Source organism: Microcaecilia unicolor, chromosome 4, assembly GCF_901765095.1.
Source record: "Microcaecilia unicolor chromosome 4, aMicUni1.1, whole genome shotgun sequence".
Classification (NCBI taxonomy): Eukaryota; Metazoa; Chordata; class Amphibia; order Gymnophiona; family Siphonopidae; genus Microcaecilia; species Microcaecilia unicolor.
The window spans coordinates 292820876-292841076 of NC_044034.1; the positions used below are offsets into that span (position 1 = coordinate 292820876).

At 43.7% G+C, this 20201-nt stretch overlaps 1 protein-coding gene across 1 annotated transcript in view; it reads left to right on the forward strand.

The window, feature by feature from the left end:
- Window positions 1-1466: 1466 nt before the first annotated feature.
- The window catches only part of LOC115468079, a 42502-nt gene continuing 23767 nt past the window's right edge, over window positions 1467-20201 (forward strand). Inside the window, exons 1-4 of the mRNA XM_030199601.1 lie at window positions 1467-1489; window positions 9127-9187; window positions 11407-11512; window positions 18808-19023. Coding sequence (XP_030055461.1) covers window positions 9146-9187; window positions 11407-11512; window positions 18808-19023 — 364 coding nt within the window. The 5' untranslated portion in view covers window positions 1467-1489; window positions 9127-9145. The remainder of the gene's footprint in view (window positions 1490-9126; window positions 9188-11406; window positions 11513-18807; window positions 19024-20201) is intronic.

Consider the following 20201-nt stretch of genomic DNA (forward strand, 5'->3'; position numbering starts at 1 on the left):
CAGGGGACAAAACGCTGGTCATCGGCGGCTGACCCCCCATTGTCCCCTTCCTCTGTTAAGGCAACTACAATGCAGAGAGGAAATTTCAAGTGAACAAAAACTGAACTTCAGAGGACAGCTAGGCCGTTGAGTGTACGAGCTTCAGGTCACCATCTTTCCCCTCTCCCTAAATTGGGACACTCTTTGTCTGGTTTCTCCTCAGAGGCCTGTCTGATATGGGTAACCCTTCAGCATAGCCCTCTGAGTCATTAAAACACGGAAGCCCCTCCACCACTTACAAGGTGGTGTCCCTTTGGAGGGGAAAAAAATATGTGCTTTTTACTTCCCGAGCAATTACATTTGTTCCTAGATATGATGAAGATCATCCAAAATTAATATATGTGGTATAATTTGAGAATAATGGCTGTCACCTGTTAATGCTTTTTCTTTATTAGATGTTTTCCTTTTATTTTGGTATTGCTCTCTTCCTATTCTCTCTTGGTAGTCCAAGAAAGAAATTGTGTTACTTTTTACATTTTGAATTACCTTGTGATGCTTTTGTAGCACTGTTACTTTCTGCATTTCTTGTTTGAGAATTAATCTTGTACATTTTTTTGAAATGAATAAATAAAAGAGTTTTTAAAAAATCCCAAAAGGAATGGGTAAACATGAATAGATTGTTTACTCTTTCAAAAAGTACAAAGACTTGGGGACACTCCATGATGTTATAAATAGGAGAAATTATTTTTTTCACTGAGCCTATAGCTAAGATGGAATTCATTGCTAGAGCAAGTGGTAAAAGCAGTTAATATAGCTTGGTTTAAAAAAAAAGGTTTGGACCATTATTAAGGTAGACTTGGGGAAAGCCACTACTTGTCCTTGGGATTAAGTAACATGGAATCTTGACACTTTTTGGGACTCTGACAGATACTTATAACCTAGGCAGGCCACTGGGCTAGATGGACCCTTGCTGTTATGTAGCTCAAGGGACCCTTAGAAATTAGCATTATTTTTTTTTTTGTTACATTTGTACCCCACGCTTTCCCACTCATGGCAGGCTCAATGCGGCTTACATGGGGCAATGGAGGGTTAAGTGACTTGCCCAGAGTCACAAGGAGCTGCCTGTGCCTGAAGTGGGAATCGAACTCAGTTCCTCAGTTCCCCAGGACCAGAGTCCACCACCCTAACCACTAGATAAAGCATGGCCAGCCTAGACAGATTTTGCAGTTCTTGTCTGGCATTAATGTTGATGCTTCTGGATGCAAATTCACAGTAGGGAGAAAAGAACATTGAAAATGATTCAAAGCTATTTTATTTCCTTTATGCAAATTAACATTTCTACATCTTTTCATGTGTTAAAGGGCGTGGTGGAGTTTCTACACAAACTATTATGTGAAGCACCTGAAACATTTCTGAAATAGAAACACTGTCACACCCTCTACAAATAGCAGCTAATGAAATGACAGAGAATCAGAGCTCATCAGAAGACCGTCAGACCTCATTCAAACAGGTATGAGTCTCTTCTGCAGGTGAAACAGACTGCTGTAATGGTTCTCCTTAGTTTTCATATTCAGGCATAAATAGGCTTCTCTCTTCCAAATAAGTTTTTTTTTTTTTGTATTCATTGGTACCTTATTCTTATCGCTGGTCGGGATTACAACAGAATTGCAGAACTAATATTCAAGGGCTGGAAATTCAATAGTGATGCTGAGCAAAAAGGTACCAAAAGTGGTGTTACAGATTACAAAGATCTGGCTATCAGAGTTTGGAGGGGTAAATTTGGGCAACTTTCCTTTATGCTTATCTAACGGAATTCAAACATGCGTGGGATAAGCATAAAGGAATCCTGTGCCGAAGGAATGGATCCTCAGGAGCTTAGTCAAGATCGGGAGGCGGGGCTGGTGGTTGGGAGGCGGGGATAGTGCTGGGCAGACTTATACGGTCTGTGCCAGAGCCGGTGGTGGGCAGCGGGACTGGTGGTTGGGAGGCAGGGATAGTGCTGGACAGACTTGTACGGTCTGTGCCAGAGCCGGTGGTTGGGAGGCAGGGCTGGTGGTTGGGAGGTGAGGATAGTGCTAGGCAGACTTATACGGTCTGTGCCAGAGCCGTTGGTTGGGAGGAGGGGCTGGTGGTTGGGAGGCGGGGATAGTGCTGGGCAGACTTATACGGTCTGTGCCCTGAAGAGCACAGGTACAAATCAAAGTAGGGTATACACAAAAAAGCAGCAAATATGAGTTATCTTGTTGGGCAGACTGGATGGCCGTGCAGGTCTTTTTCTGCCGTCATCTACTATGTTACTATGTTGTGTACTATAGGGTCAGTAAAAAGAGACTATGCAATTTTTTTCACAATTTTGATGTTTTTTTTTTTTTGAATATTATTTTTATTGCAATACACAGTGCCAATGTCCAATTTCGTGTTCTACAGCCTAAAACTGCAAGTGCCTAAAAGGTACTTAAGTACTTTTTTATTGGCAAACATTTCTCATTTTGTAAAGATGTAATTAGTCCATACCTGAGGCGGAAATTTTGCAGGATTATGCAGTTGGTATCCCTCTATCTTATTACTACTACTATTTAGCATTTCTACTATTTAGCATTTCTATAGCGCTACAAGGCGTACGCAGCGCTGCACAAACATAGAAGACAGTCCCTGCTCAAAGAGCTTACAATCTAATAGACAAGAAATAAAGTAAGCAAATCAAATCAATTAATGTGTACTGGAAGGAGGAGAGGAGGGTAGGTGGAGGCGAGTGGTTACAAGTGGTTACGAGTCAAAAGCAATGTTAAAGAGGTGGGCTTTCACTCTAGATTTAAAGGTGGCCAAGGATGGGGCAAGACGTAGGGGCTCAGGAAGTTTATTCCAGGCGTAGGGTGCAGCAAGACAGAAGGCACGAAGTCTAGAGTTGGCAGTAGTGGAGAAGGGAACAGATAAGAAGGATTTATCCATGGAGCGGAGTGCACGGGAAGGGGTATCTTATCTTATGGTATAAATAAGTCACATACCCCACTTTTAGTACTTTTTCTCTCAAAGGGACACATTTTAGTACATGAAGAGGATTCAACAGATCACACTTTATGTAAATAAACTAGCTTCAGGATTCTTTGTCATGTAAAAAGGGCATCTGCATTTTTACTGGAGGAGTAGCCTAATGGTTAATGCAGTGGCCCACTGGGCTCAATTCCCATTGCAGCTCTTTATGACTCTGGGTAAGTCATTTGCTCCATGTACAAAATAAGTACCTATCCCAACACTGTCTTGCTGTTCCTTCAGTGTTTTCAGCACCCCTTGAATCAGCACACCACCCCGCATTTTTCTGTATTGCCCCTCATCTTTGGAATTCTCTTCCCACCCACATTCAGTCTGAACAATCTTACCTCAAAAGTTATTCTTCTTATTATTATTTATTTATTATTATTTTGTTACATTTGTATCCCACATTTTCCCACCTATTTACAGGCTCAATGTGGTTTACCTGAAAGAACACCTTTTCTCCATGGCCTTTTTGGCACGATCATCTGTGTTCCCTGATCTGACAGGAGCAATCCCTGGCTTACACCTCCTGCTCTCACTGCCCTCTCTGAAATTTGTAGTTCTTTTCCTGTTTCTGTTATGACTTTATCACGTTTATTTATTTATTTAGCCATTTATACCCCATATTATCCCAAACATACTTGAGTTCAATGTGTCTAACAGTAAATAAACAACAGACTAGGTTTACAAAGCTATAAACATAATATCAAATCTAGACCATTGATGGCCAGTTGCAATCTAAGATACTCCATCAATGGATATTAACCTCTCAAAAAGGAGAGTTTTTAGTCTTTTGTGAAATCCCAAGTAATCAGGCTGGCCCTTGATTGCCATTGGCAGTGAATTCCACCACTTAGCACCCTGGTATCTAAAGTCAGCAGAGTTTTATTGTAAATTGCTTTGATTTTAATTTGAAAGGCGGTATATCAAGCCGTAGTAAACATAAACATAAAAGATCCAATTCTATAAATGGCAGTGAAAAATCAGGGCTGAAAAAAAGAGCGCTAAGACTATTCTATAAATGGTCCTCCAAGTTGGACACCGTTTATAGAATAGTGCTTAGCGTCAGGGTCCATGCCTAAGTTTTAGGCACGAGAATTTACACCAACTGAACCGTAGTGTAAATCCTTACATGTAAATTAGGAGCAGATCTCCTTATTCTGTAACACTGTGAGCAAATTCCAGGGATGCCCCTGATCTGCTCATGCCCCTCCTAAGGCTGCAGTCCCTTTTCAAATCCGCACGTAAATTCAGCTAAATATGTGCATATAAATTTAAATTAATGCCAAGCAGTGATAATAGTTGATATCTAGCACCCAATTATCAGTGCTAATTGGTTTGTCAATTAAATTGCATGCATGTAAACCATCTTGATTGTAACCACAGAAAGGCAGTATATCAAATTCTATCTCCTTTTCCCTTTTCCTTTTCCTTTTCCTTTCCCTTTCTTAATTCTGAAGGCCCAACAGAGGAGAGGAAGGATGGGGGATATGATAGAGACAATTGGATAGCAATAGTGCCCAAGAAGAAAACTTAGTTTCAGAGGAAAGAAGGGACTAGAACAAGAGGACACAGTATGAGGATCCAAGGAGGAAGATGCAGGAGCAAAATCAGAAGATACTTTTTCACAGAAAGGATGCTGAATGAAAAGAGTGGCGTCCCAGGGCAAGGTGGTGAAGGCTAAAATGGTAATGGAATTCACAAAAGTTGGGATAAGCATGGGGGATGCCTGTAATCATGTACACAAGGTAGCCACTCCGCTTCTCACTTGTGCTCAAAAGGGCCCTCATATAAGATTCTCTAGAATGTTTCTGTTTCAGCTTTAATTGGTGGTATTTGCTCTACACTTAAACTCGTTCCCAATTCCATGTAAAATTGTTTTGGGTTCTCTCTAAACTGTTTATTTTAATATCTCTCTTTTCTGTTCTGCCTCCACAGATTTTGCGCTCCTGCTGCTAATTTTAATTTTGAAGCATACAAATCGATCTTCATCTGTTAATGCAGCATGCCTCAACCTAATATTTTAGATTTTTCTCATTACCTTTACTGATCTTGATCCATTGAGGAACCCATCTATCAGGGACACCTATGCTCGCAATGATTTTTTTTTCTCCTTCAAAACATTTTTTTCTAAGGAGATGTTATCTTTCTCTTCTTCCCATGTCCCTGCACCCTTGCTGGTAGAATTCTGCCAGTAATCTTTGCTGCACAATATTGGATTTGGTTAATTTCTGTGATATTAATTAATATTCCCTTTTATCATACTCTTCAGTGTAGGCATCACGAGAGGCTAAGAGCTAAATTATTACTTCCCTCACCACTGGATTTTTCTCCCCTCTCCCCTCACCCTTCATCCTCTTAAATGAAAGGCAAGCTAAGAAGTTTCACTTTCTTGGCAGTTTAAATTTCCTCTCTCCAGTGATGTCTTATCATTGCTGTTAGAATTTTGTTTTGAGCCCCCTTCCTTTCTCATCAAAACCCATTCCAGCACATCCTGATCTGTCTTGCCAAATACTGGACACAGACTGTAGAAGTCTATCTAGTGTTGGTCTCACTTCCCTACTGCTGGAGTTGCTGTCTAAGCACCACTCCTGCCTATCATAAATGACTTCATAGCTGTTGAAGTTTTATTTTGATTCTATCCTCTTTCTATTTAGGGTTCCTTTGTGTCTATCCCATGCATGTTTGAATTCCATCAATGACTGTCTCCACCTCCACCATGAGGGCATTCCAGGTATCCACCGCCCTTTCTGTTAAAATTATTTCCTGGTGTGACTCATACGTCTTTGATTATACAAGCAAAAAATAGGGATAACAAACTTCCACTAAAGATTATGCTACTCTAAAATCAAATTTGTTAATAAAGACAACATCCACCCTCAGATCCTGAATAGGAAAAAATATTTTAAATAAATGAAACCTCAAATCTCCAAGTAGGGGAATTCAGACAGAATATTTTGCCCATTACTATATCAGGAGTCAAATCCTATCGTTGGTTTCTATAATAGAGGAAAAAAAGAACCAATGTAAAAAAACTCCATAACAGAGAAAAAGACTTGGTTCCAAAAATCCCCCACTATGATATAATCAAGAATCAGAGAGTAGATGCGCTTTAATATTGTCAAAAAAGTTCTATTTACTAAATTATTTTGAACTAGCAGGCCTGTCCAAAATTCAAAACTCCATGGCCACAAAATCAAACATCAGTATTTATCTCATAAGAGAAGAATCTGAAGACCGACTTGCTCCACATGGTTTCTCATATTGCTTACACCTCTTGCTGCATGTCTCCAATTTCGCTACTGTCTGTTGGAAGGTGACTCCAATTTTACTGCTATTACCGAGTGGCTTGATTGTTGGAAGAAAAGATATGGAATAAAGCAGCTCTACATTGTTAGGCCATTAAAATAAGACCATTTCTGTATTGGTCTTATTTTACGGTATAATACAGTGATTACAGTATGTTTTAGCACTCCAGTCATGCTGCAGAATGTGCTATAGTGCTGTTAATAAAGAATTTTTGAAAATCGGGAGCTCTATGCCTTTGTTTATGCATTGTTGCCGCATTGAGCCTGCCCTGAGTGGGAAAGCGCGGGGTACAAATATAACAAAAAATTAAAAATTAAAAAAATAATTATCCGACTTTTCACTTATCCAACTATTATACTATACTATTGGATTGTTGGATCAATCATGAATTGATAATGAATTATGTGACTGTTGGTCAGACTGGATGTATGCAGATCTTTATCTGCTGTCATTTCATTTACTATGTTATCAACCTTTATCCCGACAATCCTTTCTAAATCTCTCCTACTCCTTTCTGGGTTCCCTCTCTCTCTTTCTTTCTTTCTTTGATTTTTTCCAACTCCTTTATTTCTCTCACTATACTGGCTTTACTCCTGTTCAGGGCCGTCGAGGGGGGGGGGGGGGATTCCCCAGGCCCAGGGCCACCAGCACCACAGTCCCCAGTCTCCACCTATCTACCCTCAGCTACCTTCTGTCTGCCATCCAACCACCTTCATTTAAAAAAAAATCTCGAAATCAGCAGCACACCGCCTTCTGTGTGAAAGCGGCAGATTGCCTCGGGCGGGTCTTCCCTCACTGTGTCCTGCCCTCCTCTGATGTGACTTCCATCGGCCGGGTCCCGCCAGACAGGAAATGATGAAAATGAAGACGGGACCCGGCCGATGGAAGCCTGCAGGGCCGGCACAAGCAGCAATAATTGAATCACTGCAGGTGCTGGGGACACCTGCAAAGTACACCAGGGAGGGACAGGGTTCAGCAATGAGCAAGCAGGTGCCGGGACGCCACAGAGGAGCAGAGATGTTGATGTGGGGTGCTGCCGCTGGGTGGGCCTGTGTTCACCCAGACCCACCCATAGCTATGCCACTAGCTACAGGTGGGCACTTTTTTATCCTAGGTGATATGTGTCCAGTATGTATTCTTCCTTTTCTTTGCAATCACACTTCAATTGTAGTGTCGCCCTGCTGAGTTTCAGTAAAGAAGTTACACAATAGGGGTCACCATGTGAAAGTACTTAGCAAGATTTGAAGAGAAAAATTATTCTCTCCCCCCTCAGAGATGTACAGCAATCCATCAGATGCTGCTGCTGAATTTTATGTTGCACTCCTTGTGACCCCCTTTGACCCTATGTTGCTCTTTGGATAACTTGGTGCTCCATCCTCACTCTGTCCACACACTGCCCTGGCACTATCCCCCCGATTCTATATATAATTTGGGCACCGATTTAAGATGCATGTGCAACTTAAATTGGATAATAAGCAATAATTGGATGCTCACTAATTATTGACGATAATAATTGTCACCAATATGCACAACTAGCTGCATACTATTCTAACACGCTGAGCGCCCAGTTCCCATAGCACATAACCCAAAAGAGGTATGGCCATGAGAGGGGCATGGGTGGGTCAAGGGCATTCCAAAAAGTTTGGGTGAAATGTATTGACTATGGGGGATCCGCACTCAACTTGTGCACCAGAATTTACACCAGGTTTCAGCTGGCATAAGTCCGGCAACCAGAGTTGGGAATCCACTCTAAATGCTATTCTATAAGGGGCACGTGCCCTTTATAGAATAGTGCGTAGCATCAATTTTTTTCTGGTATTGAATTTTGAGTTCTATGTATGAATTCCCCCATATTCTTACAGTGCCAAGGTGGTTCACAAGGATATTCAACAACACTAAATATACAGTGCTGTTGAATGTCCAGAGTTATTTATATTTATATTTGCGTACGTGTGTGGTGCTTCTCCCATCTGAAACCCATATTTGGGGTGTCATTAGAAGAGAAATGCATAAGAGTGAGTAATGGGTACACCCCCACTGGTGAGACCTGTTTGGTACATTCCCCTGTTTAAGAAGTGGGAGTATGTAGAAATGTGAATTAACTGTGAATTGGGTTGGAAATGAGTAGTGAGGGAAGGAGGAGCTGGACACCCTGCCCTTAGTTCTCAGTAGTGGCCTCTTACTCCCAGACTAGATTGAGAGGAAAGGAGTGTAAAGTGAAGGGTTAGAGCAGTGCCCAGCTGTTCCTGATACTGAAGGCAACAATGGGAAAGTCTGGTTGCGAGAGTTTGATGAAGTGTTGAGCCTTGGAGCACCAGAGGGTCAGTGGACAATGTTTAGTCTCCATCTGGGATCCTGTGGTAACAGTACCTCAATGAGCTGATACCAAAGGCATAGGAGAGAGCAGTGTGGATAAAGAGATACAGCATCAGGGTCCCTTGGGAAGCTTAGGAACCTGACTGAATCCTTTCTCCATAGGCAGCAAGGGAAAGAGGCTAATTATTTAGTGGGAGAAAGGGTTTGGAAGTGTATGTGAGCATAGTGTCAGAATTAGAAGAAGATAAATATGAACTGTTTTACAGAGGAAAGGAAATGAACTGTTATTTGTGGTTGCATCAAGTTCCACTAGTGGTTCTGTGGGATTCTAAAGAAGTGGATCTCAGAAACTCCAAACCAGGTTTTTCAGAGGGAAGGAAAGAATTGGAACCTGGACTAGTAAGCCCATTGTTATCTAATGGACTATCTGGCAAGAAGGCTACATATATATTTTCAGAATCTAAGTCTGCCTTTCTATTCTCTTTCCAGTAAATTACAAACATACGGCATGGATTCTTTCTACCAGAAGAAAGCAAATTACCAGATGAAGGTGAATTAATCAACTAATTTCATAAAATAACACTTTCTGATTCACATGACAATACACAGTATATTCCTCTACTCAGACTTGATCTACCAATTAGCCCTGTTTCATTTTCCCTCCAGCTTTTCTCAGAAAGGTTTAAGCTTGAGCTCTACAGTTGACATGGTGTAAACCAACACTGGATCCAGGGTGCTAGTGAATAAGGGTGCCAAAATATCCTGCATCTGACTGCACCTGGTCTGCAGGTTAAACCTTTTCTTCCCCTCCCCATGGGTTCGGCAGTACTCCCTCACCTCTGTCCCTCCACCGTGGTCCTGTAAAGTCTATGTTGGTTGCCAGCGGCAGCAGCATGACTGGCTGCCTTCAGCCAGCCCCTGGGTCTTCCATCTGCTGTATCCTTCCTCCTCTGATGCAATTTTACTTTGGGTGGGATGTGGCAGAGGGAAGACCCATGGGCTGGACAAAGGCAGCCTGTTATCCTGCTGCTGCTGTCAGCAACCAACATAAACTTTACAGGACAACAGGGGAGGGAGAGAGATGAGGGAGCATTGCCAGACTCACAGGAAGGGGGACAGATGAGAGGGAAAGAGAGACTGGACCAGGGGGGTGGCCAGGAGAGATGCCGAACTTGCGGAGGGGGGGAGGAGGGGTGCTGAAAGCAATGAAATGGGGGGCACCACCAAAGCAAGTTGGCTGAGGGTGACACTTTTTCTTGAGCTGGCCATGACTGGATCAGCTTACCAAAATTACATAGAGACACTTAATACCTCACACCCTGGTTAAATGCAAGGAAAGTTGTAAAAAAGTCCAGCTCCATTCTGATTCCACAAGTTTCTCTGACAGCTCAGTGAGCTAACTCCTTTTCTCTTCCTGTTCTACAGTGACCCTTCCTTGACAATTAGCATTTAAAGGTTTTGTTTCCTTCAAACCAATATTCAGACTCTTGTGGAGGGGAAGTACAGATGATGCAAGATTCTCTTCCCTATGATTAAGTATATGTAAAAGAGGATAAAGTATCCTGTTTCAATTAGCACAGTTGAGTCTACTCAAATTTGTCAACTGCCAGGGCCACTGAGATCCCTGGACCACTGAGATCCCTGGGCCATTCTCTCAGGCCTTGTCACGTTCACTTATCCAGCCTCTTAGCACATTTCAATAGATGGCAATGGATCCAGTACAAGAAACTCACAAGGTGTTTCATGGCTCTTGATGCATTTCACTGTCACATTTATATGCTGACCTTCTTCCAGGAAGGACCCAGAGAAACTTACAACTAACACAAAAATTCAATAGCAATATTAATTTAAAAAATACAAAATACCATTAATATCCGAGTGTGGCCAATAGCAGGATGAATTAATTTAATTTCAAAACTGACAGACAAAATAAATCTTTCTAATGAGGAAGAAAGTTTTCAAAAGCCATTTAGGGCTCCTTTTACCAAGTGGCGGTAAAAGGGGCCCTGTGGGGGCGTCGGCATGCAAATTTGCCACATGCCGCGGCCCCCTTTTACCTCTGCCTAAAAAAGGAAATTTTGGGGGCAGGGGAAGGAAATGGCCATGCAGTAAGTTAAAAACAACACCGCTATTTCCTGGGGGATTCCTAGGAGGCGGTAAGGGCTCTGGTGGTAGCCTGGTGGTAACCGGGCACGCCCCACTGCTCGCACACAAAAAAATTTCCGCTTAGGAAATGGCGCAGGGTGAGGGCTGGAATTGCTTCCAGGTACCCCCAGGAGCCCAATGGTAGAGCCAAATCACCTCACAGAAGCCTGCAGTACCCTACCGCAGCTTGATAAAAAAGGCCCTTTAGTCAGGTATCAATTGTCACAGGTAAAAGGGCTGTCTGAAAATTACCCACCCTTATCTGGCTACAAATTCATTTGGGGTTCCTCAGTACATGTGCTTCTAGCCCCATTAAGCACATGCATTACTAAAAACAACTTCAGATCAGAGATGAGACCTAACACATACTGGCTGCATTTTCAAACCAACACGTGTTTTTCCATAGAAAAAGCAAGCACAAATATCTACAGTTACTTTGTACACATCAAATTTTCAAACTGAAAGCACAGGCGCACTTTCTTTTTGAAAACTGATGAAAATACCACAAGGAAAGTTTAACTACTGTAGGTGTTTGAAAATTACTCAAAAAGTGTTTGGGGAAATGATCATGTCCAAACAAAGAATTATGAGAAGAGTGAAAACTTTTTTTCTGTTCAACTACAGACCACTCAAAACTTCAGATGGTGTCCCAGAAAGATCACTTATCCAATACCGCCATATATGGAACTCAGGCTATATTTTACACAATATGGAAGACGTCCTGATAAAGGTAAGATCCTTTGTGAATTCTTAACGAGAGAAACATAGGGGCTTGTATTCAGCGGTATTTATCTGAGAAAGAACAGCTCTCATCTGGATAAGTACCACTCACCTGGGCCATACACCTATTTTCAGCAGCATTAATGGCACTGAAAATCTTGACTGACTGCCCTGACGCTATCCAGGTAGTGGCAGGATGATGCAGGGACAGAGCTGGAAGTCCTAACTTACCCATGTAATGAAACTGACAGAGTCACATAGCACTTTATAGACACTGCCTGGACCTTGAAAACTCATGCCTCAATAAATTATTAAATCTCTAAGGTGTCCCCAGCCTCTGCCAATTTTGTTGCACCAGAGTAACACAACTTCCTCTTTTACAGGTCTTGCTCAGGTAGTTATCTGAGTACAGGTGCTGAATATCAGTGGTACCTGGATAACCTCTGCGGTCAGTCTATACCCAGATATTCAGCACCGATACCAGAGTATCAACCAGCACTGAAAATTCAGGTATAGATTTAAACCCAGTGCTAAGCATGTGTTCAAATATTAGAGGGACTGAATTTGTCAGCAGAGAAGGACTACCTGATCCACCCAGTCTGTCCATTTGTACCTGTTTACTGTGCTGTCACAAGTCTTAGATGGTCTGTCATTTTCTCTCTTCCTCTACCAATAAGGCCCCTTTAAAGGCAATTCTATAACCCAGGTGCCAATATATATGCATCCGCTGTGCACAAACCCCTTGATATTCAAATCCATTTAACCGGCCAGGAAAGGCTCCTGACTGGTTAAATGGCACTTAACAGCCTATCTGGCAATATTCAGTGGGAGATTGCTAGTTATTTCCCGCTGAATATTGGTGGCTAGCGCTTAGTGGATAGCTGGTTATATTGCACATAATATTCAGCATATCGCTGGCTAGGGGGTTGTTTACTAAAGCTTAGCTCGAGTTATCTGCAGCAGGGCCTATAGGAATAAAATGGGCCCTGCTGCAGATAACTCGAGCTAAGCTTTAGTAAACAATCCCCTACGTTTGGTGGCCAAATTAGGCTGCCGAAATAGCAGGAATATCTTTGGCTAGTGCTGAATAACGACTTGGCCAGTTAAATTACTTCAGCCAAAAAACACCTGGATATTCAGTGCTGGTCATTGGAAAAGGCCTGGCATTGAATATCTGGGCTGATTCTGGGCCACATTCTGAATATCGGGCCCAGAATGTTTAGAATACCAGAATATTTACACACAGGTGCATAACTGTACACTGCGACTATCTGCATAGTGTGTTTTTGCAAAGGGAGGCCTACGTGTAGGCAACAATAATGCTTTTTCACTGAGAGGGAGTAAATGCCTGGAACAGACAGGCCGGGAAGAGGAACCACAACAATGACATAATTCAAGCACGGGTAGGATGAACACAAAAAGGCAATAATATAACTAAACACCCACGATTACACGCCTCTTTGTGAGCACAAATGTATACAAATTAATTCATACGTGTGTATGTAACCGAAGTGTTATTCTGTAAGGGCACATGTGAGTTTCACAGTGTGTAGCTACAAAGGGGGGGGGGGGGGGGGTGTATATGTGGGCAGAGCTTGGATAGGACATGGGCGGGGCTCCTGATTGTACATGTTAACATACAGAATACTGTAAATTAGGCATGCCCCTGCCTCATTAGGCACCAACACATATGCCAGAAATTTGTCTGCTGTAAGTGTGAGCGCCTACATGTTAAGTGCTAATAGTAGGCTATGATAATATTATATAACAGAATCTAGCCCTAGATTCCTGCAGTGGTGTTCCTTGGTTGGATGTCACCTGGGGCGGATCGCCGCTATGCACCCCCCCGGATGCAGCGTATTCTCCCCCCCCCCCCCCCCGGGTGCAAAAGCACCCCCCCAGCACATCACTTCCAACCCCCCCCCCCCCCCCAGGTGCATTGCTCTTACCTCCTGGGAGCAGCCACGGGGCTGTCGGCTCCGCCGGTTCCCTGCTCCTTCTGCCCCAAAATAGGAAGTAACAGAGGGAGCAGGGAACCAGCGGCTCTGACAGCCGTGTGGCTGCTCCCTGCACCCCACCTGCGGCATGCACCTGGGGTAGACCACTCCCACTCCCACTGCCCTGCCCTTGGTATGCCGCTGGATTCCTGTATAGAACAGGCTCCTACCATGCAAGGCTGCAGCAAGCTATGTGTGGGCAGTGCAGCCACACAGGGTGCAAGGGAAGCTGGAGCACAATACTAGCGACCCTTCCATTAGCTTCCCTTGTAAAGTGGGCAGGACGGGGACGTACCACACAGGGCGTGCACTGGACTTGCTACACTCCTGCTACAGTGTACTCTTGGGGTGCCAAAATGGAGGTGCCCAGTTTATTTATTTATTTATTGCACTTGTATCCCACATTTTCCCACCTTTTTGCAGGCTCAATGTGGCTTACGAAGGTCTGTTATGGCGTCACCATTACAGGGTCAAAGATACATTTAGTGTTACAAAAAAGATCAAGGAAGGCAGATAGGAACTAGCAAATGGTTATAGAAAGACGTCATTCAAAATCATGGTGAAGTGGTAAAGAGTTGTAGTTAAGCTATGGATTCTCCTAGGCCTTGTCGAAGAGATACGTTTTCAGAGATTTGCGAAAGTTAGTCATTTCGTTAATTATTTTCAATTTTGTTGGTAGTGCATTCCACAGCTGTGTGCTCATGTAGGAAAAACAGTTATAGAACTGCCCCAAAAAGGGGTCGTTCTATAAGTGGGCACATCATTTTAAGTGCGGCAGTGCCGCGCAGTGAGATCCTATTCTATAATGGCTTCTGAGCAGCCAGATGTCATTGTTGAAAACTAGTGTAGCTCAGTATCAGTGTGCCATATGTTTGTGAACCCACAGTTACACCTGCCGTAGATCCGGTGTAACTGCCAGTGCCGAAATGCGACAAGGGCACACGTAACTTACAACCAGGGGCGTAGCCAGATTTCGGCGGGAGGGGGGTCCACAGCCCAAGGTGAGGGGGCACATTTTAGCATCCCCCTGGCGCCGCTGACCCCCCCTCAGCCATTATCACCCCCCGCCAACTTTGACGACCCCTGCCAACGACCCTCTCGACCCCCCCCCTCTCGCCGCCAACTCTCCCCCGCCGTGGGCTATCTTTGCTGGCGGGGGACCCCAATCCCCGCCAACTGAGGAGGTCCTCTTCTTCCCGCGAAGGCTTCATTCTGTTTCTGATGTCCTGCACGTTGTACATGCAGGACGCCAGAAACAGAACGAAGCCTTCGCGGGAAGAAGAGGACCTCCTCGGCTGGTGAGGATTGGGGTCCCCTGCCAGCAAAGGTAGCCCACGGCGATGGCGGGGGAGGGTTGGCTGCAGGAGGGGGGTCGAGAGGGTCGTTGGCAGGGGGGTCCAGGGCCAAATCTAAGGGGCCCAGGCCCCCCTGGCCCCACGTAACTACGCCACTGCTTACAACATTCTGAAAGTCACATGCATAAGTGAGAGCCCCAATGATATTCAAGCCATGCTCTGGCCCTATATATACCCTCCTTGCAGTTACACATGTGACCTTACAGAATACCTTTGGGGTGCTTACACACACACATATGTGCTAATTTGTTTGCATTTCAGTTATATTATAGCCTTTTTGTTTTGAGTCACTCCTACTCATGTGTGAATTATGCCATTATTTTTTATCCATTTTCTAGCCTGTCTGCTCCAGGCATTCACAACCCCGCCCCCAGTGAAAAAGCATTTTCTTACTCCCTCCCTTACTTATGATGAACTCAAAAAAAAGTTCTTTCTAGTACTTTAATGAAGCCTGATAGACATCTCCCTTTTTTAATTTTTTTTTTTTTAAGAGACTGCTGGGTCAATATTCAGCTGCTACAGTTGAAGATTTTTTTTTTAAACAGTGGTCGCAGTGGTCAAAAGCTATCTGGATATTCTGTGCCAAAATGTATGCATTGCCATTTGCACAACATTAGGGCTGGTTCTGGGAGCCTATTTTATAAAGACACATAGATGTCTATATTGTCTTTACAAAATAGTCTTGAAATTGGTGCATTTTTTTTAGACTTCTCACATAGATGCCCTGTTACGAAATCTGGCCATAAAGCAGTCAGTTTTCATACCATGAGGTCAGTATTCAAACACCCATTGAACAAGTAAGATAATCAGCTAATTTTACACACTTATCTTCAGGAAGGTAAGTTTTCAAGTGAAAATTCTTCTAAATCTAGATTATCAAATTTTAACCTTCTAGACTGAGTATAGCTGGGTTCCCCTTCCTAAACGTAGCCAGGTACAGGGCAATTCTCTAACAGCGCACCTATCTTTACACACCTGGAAGGTGCATATGTGGCGCCTCCTTTCCTTTTATAGAATAAAGCTAGAGTAACTGGATATATACACGTGTATAAATTTAAATGTGAGCACTTACACCAGCCATGTAATTTATAGTATTTTATAAATTATGTGCAGAAGTGGAGGCCCCACCTATACCCTGCCCAGATGCATTTAAGATACACGCATACTTATAGAATAGCGTGTAGCCAATATATTGGTATTTACGTACATATGTGCACACATACACATGCATATGCCAGTATTTTGGTCATTTATGTAGAAACTGAGAAAAATGTAGGCAGATGAAGACCACTTATGGCCCATCCAGTCTGCCCATCCATACTCTCTACTCACCCTATCACTCCCTTAGAGATCATATGTACTTGCACCAAGCTCTCTTGAATTCAGACACTGTTTTTGTCTCCATCACTTTCACCGGGAGGCAATTTCACAAATTCACCACCCTTTCTGTGAAGAAGTATTTCCTCAGGCCACTTCTGAGTCTGTCTCCTTTCACCATCATCTTATGCCCCCTCGTTCCAGAGCTTCCTTTCAATTGAAAAAGACTCTCCTCCTGTGCATTTAAGCCACATATGTATTTAAATATCTCTATCATATTCATATCTCCCCTCGCCCGCTTTTCTTCCAAAGTAAACATGTTGAAATATTTAAATCTGTCCCCATATGATATGATAAAGACCACTAACCATTTTAGTAGTCACCCTCTAGAACGACTCCATCCTGTTTATCTTTTTGAAGGTGCGGTCTCCAGAAATGTGCACAATATTCTAAATGAGGTCTCACTAGAGTCTTATACAGGAGCATGATTACTTTTAGCTTTCACCATCACCTTTTGTACCTGTTTGGCCTAAGATCATCACGTGATAGTATCACACCTACATCCTGCTCCTCTTTCGTGCACAAAAGTTCTTCACCCCTAAACTGTACTGTTCCTTCGGGTTTCTGCAGCCCAAATGCATGACCCTGCATTGTTTAGCATTAAATCTTACCTGCCAAATACCAGACCATTCCTCAAGCTTCGTTAAGTCCTTCTTTCATGTTATCCACACCATCAGGCGTGTCTACTCTATCGCTTATAAAAATGTTAAAAAGAACTGGCCCAAGAACAAGAACCAAACCTTGCGGCACACTACTGGTAACATTCTCTTCCTCAGAGTGAGCTCCATTTACCCTCTACCCTCTGTCACCTTTCACTCCACTATTTCTTAACCCATTCAGCCACTTGTTTATATTTGTCACATAAATTTTGGCATCTCCTTTATAGAATTTTCCCATAGTGCTGAAAATCAGCTCTAACAATTTTAGTGAAAAAAAAAGTTCAAGACTCCCTCTCAGCCAAAATTTGCCCCCTATCATGTAGTTGAACCCCCCTTGTCCTTTATGTGAAACCTCTTTCAATTCACCCATTCTTCATCCTTATACAGTAAAAACCCTCCATACCCAAGTTCCTTCTAGACCTCCATTCCCCTCAGGCTTGTTTTGGCTCAGGCCCCTCTTATGCTCCTGGACAAAATTGTGCTGGCAGGGATCCAAAGACCCACCAGCCAAAGGTACCTCTTGTGGAGCAACTTCCTCTTCTCCAGTCTCAGCTGCAGCAGCAATCAGAGTGGCAGCAGCCCGTGTCTCTGAGCCGCATTGAAACCTTACAGGTAGCAAGCACCATTCATGACCTTGTGAGATCATGAATAGGACTTACCTCCTGCAAGGTTTCATTGTGTGCGATTATATAATTCCAGTGCCACCACCATCCTTTGACCACTGTTGAGGCTGAGACCAGGGAAGAGGGTGCTGCTCCAGGGAAGGATTGGGAATGGTGGCTGCTGCAGGTATGGGTGGTAGCATGAGGTTCAGGAGAGAGAATGGTGGCTTGGAGGAGGGATAGGTTGAGCTGAACGAGAGCCTAGTGATGCAGAAAGAGGAAGACAAATATGTCTAGTGCCTTCCATGTTTAGTCAGTTCTGGCTATACCACTGAGTGGTGATTTCCCCCCCCCCCCACCCCCCACCCCTCTATAACTGGGCTGCGATGCCCCTCTGGAAAACCCAAATGCCTCCCCTTCAGGCCCCCAAAGATTGCTTAGCCATGCCAAGAGAAGGAGAGGGACTTATTTCCCCCCACCTGGACTAAATACTTGGTGCTGGAGGAGAATAACATGGGCAGACAGAACTTTCAACTTTGTGCATGTTGTTTTCCGTGAAAAAGCTACCCATACAAAAAGCGAATGCAAATGTCTGTGGGTACGCTATGGACTATTTCAATGCAGGCAGTTTGCAAATTGCACCCAAAGTGATCCAACAACTTCAGTCTAAATGGTTTATTTATGATGATCAGTTGTTAATTTTAATTTTATATGATATAAGACCTGTTCTTATCCACTTTGGGCCTGATTCTAGAACAGGGCACCTATGTGAGAAATCCAAGAAGGTGCCCAATTTAAGCCTATTTTATAAAGATAGGCACCCAGATCCAGCCTCTGTTGTATGCAAATGCCGACATCTGTTCCAAATTTGGTGTTAATGTATGTGTGTGTGTATACCATACATGTACTTGCATAGTTTGTAAAATACTTGCATCCATCATAACTCTGTCCTTGCTCTGCCCAAACTACTGCCCAGGAATGTCTACACTTGAAGTGTGTAAGATACTCATCTTGTTGAAGGACATGCATATATGACCATATATCACCACACAATTTATAAAAGGACTTCTACACTTATAAACCACGCTTTACACACAGAAAACCTGCATAAAATTAACCCCTTTCAACTCAAGGATATTGTGTGAAAGCCAACTACAAATGTAAAATTAAATTAAACTTTAAATCTGTAAATAGATTATCAGAATTTAGAATGCAAGCAAAAGCAGGCCCCTCATGAAATCGGCTTTCTAATAAAACCTTGAAACTGTATTTTTATTAAATAATTCTTAAGCTCATGCACTCTGTATTCTTCTAGGTTACACTTCTATTATACATATCATTGATGACCAGAAAGGAGGTTTAGGCTATGGCCTAGTTGGAGGCTTTGGCGGTGGTATGGGTGCAGGCTTTGGTGCAGGTGGAGCCAGGGTTGGAGGCCTTGGCACTCCCTGTGCTTACAGAATCAAAGATACTAACCAAAGCTGTGCCATCTTGGTTGAAGATCAACTGTACATGATAGACAATTGTGATAGTAAGTAGCAATATCCATCAGTATTTTTATCCTGTTTCCAAAGATAAAGAAGACTTATGAGATTGCTCTGTGTGTCTTTTTCTGTATGGGCCCCTAAGAATAATTGTGTTTAGTGTCCTATCCACAACAATTTTGGGAATAAGTCAGGGGCTATCAGGACTTAGACAGAGGTGTAGATGTGTAGATAGATAGATTGGATTCACATATCTGTTAACTCTCAATGCATGAGTACCAAAAAGCAGGCTTCTTTAGTTTAGAGAGGAAGGTCTTATTGTTTTCATCCAATTTTCAGATAAAATGTAATGATTTAGAAATGCTACTGTTTAAACCATGGTTCCCTCATTTCTCAGAGTATAAGAAATAACAGTGGCGTTCCTAGGGGGACTGACACCCGGGGCGGATCGCCGATGCGCCCCCCCCCCCGGGTGCAGCGCCCCCCCCCCCAGAACAGCACGATGCCCCCCCGGGCGAAAAACCCCCGATCCCCCGGCGAAAGAAGCCCCCCGGGTGCACGCCGCTGGGGGGGGGGTGCCGCGCGCCTGCCGGCTCTTCGTTTTCATGCTCCCTCTGCCCCGGAACAGGAAGTAACCTGTTCCGGGGCAAAGGGAACATGAAAACGAAGAGCCGACAGGCACGCGGCACCCCCCCCAGCGGCGTGCACCCAGGGCGGACCGCCCCCACCGCCCCCCCCCCCCCCCCTTGGTACGCCACTGTGAAATAACATTATTACAGTCTGAGAGGTCTATGTACTAAACCATGTTGGGGATAATTTTAAAAGGAACTTGGCACATAGACCAAAATTTTCTGTGTTCAATTGGGCTCTTATATGTGCAAAAATTGCCTGGGGGTATACTCAGTGGTGTGCTGGAGTGGGCTCTCACGGGCTCGCGAGAGCCGTTTGTTAAGTTTTTAAGAATTTTGGGAGCCGGTTGTTAAAGTAGGCCTCCCCATGGCTATTCTAACAACTGACTCCCAAAATGAAGGCTTGGGCCCCCTCCTGAATTCTCTTTTACTTTGCTGGCAGTGATGCTGGCCCCACCAGCCAAGTAAATAGACTGCTGCTGCTCCCTGCTCCTTGTTTCTGACTCTGAGCATTGGGCTGGGACTTTTCATGCAAGCGCAAGAAGGTTCCATCATGCTGCTCAGAGCCAGAAACAAGCAGCAGAGAATGGTGGCAG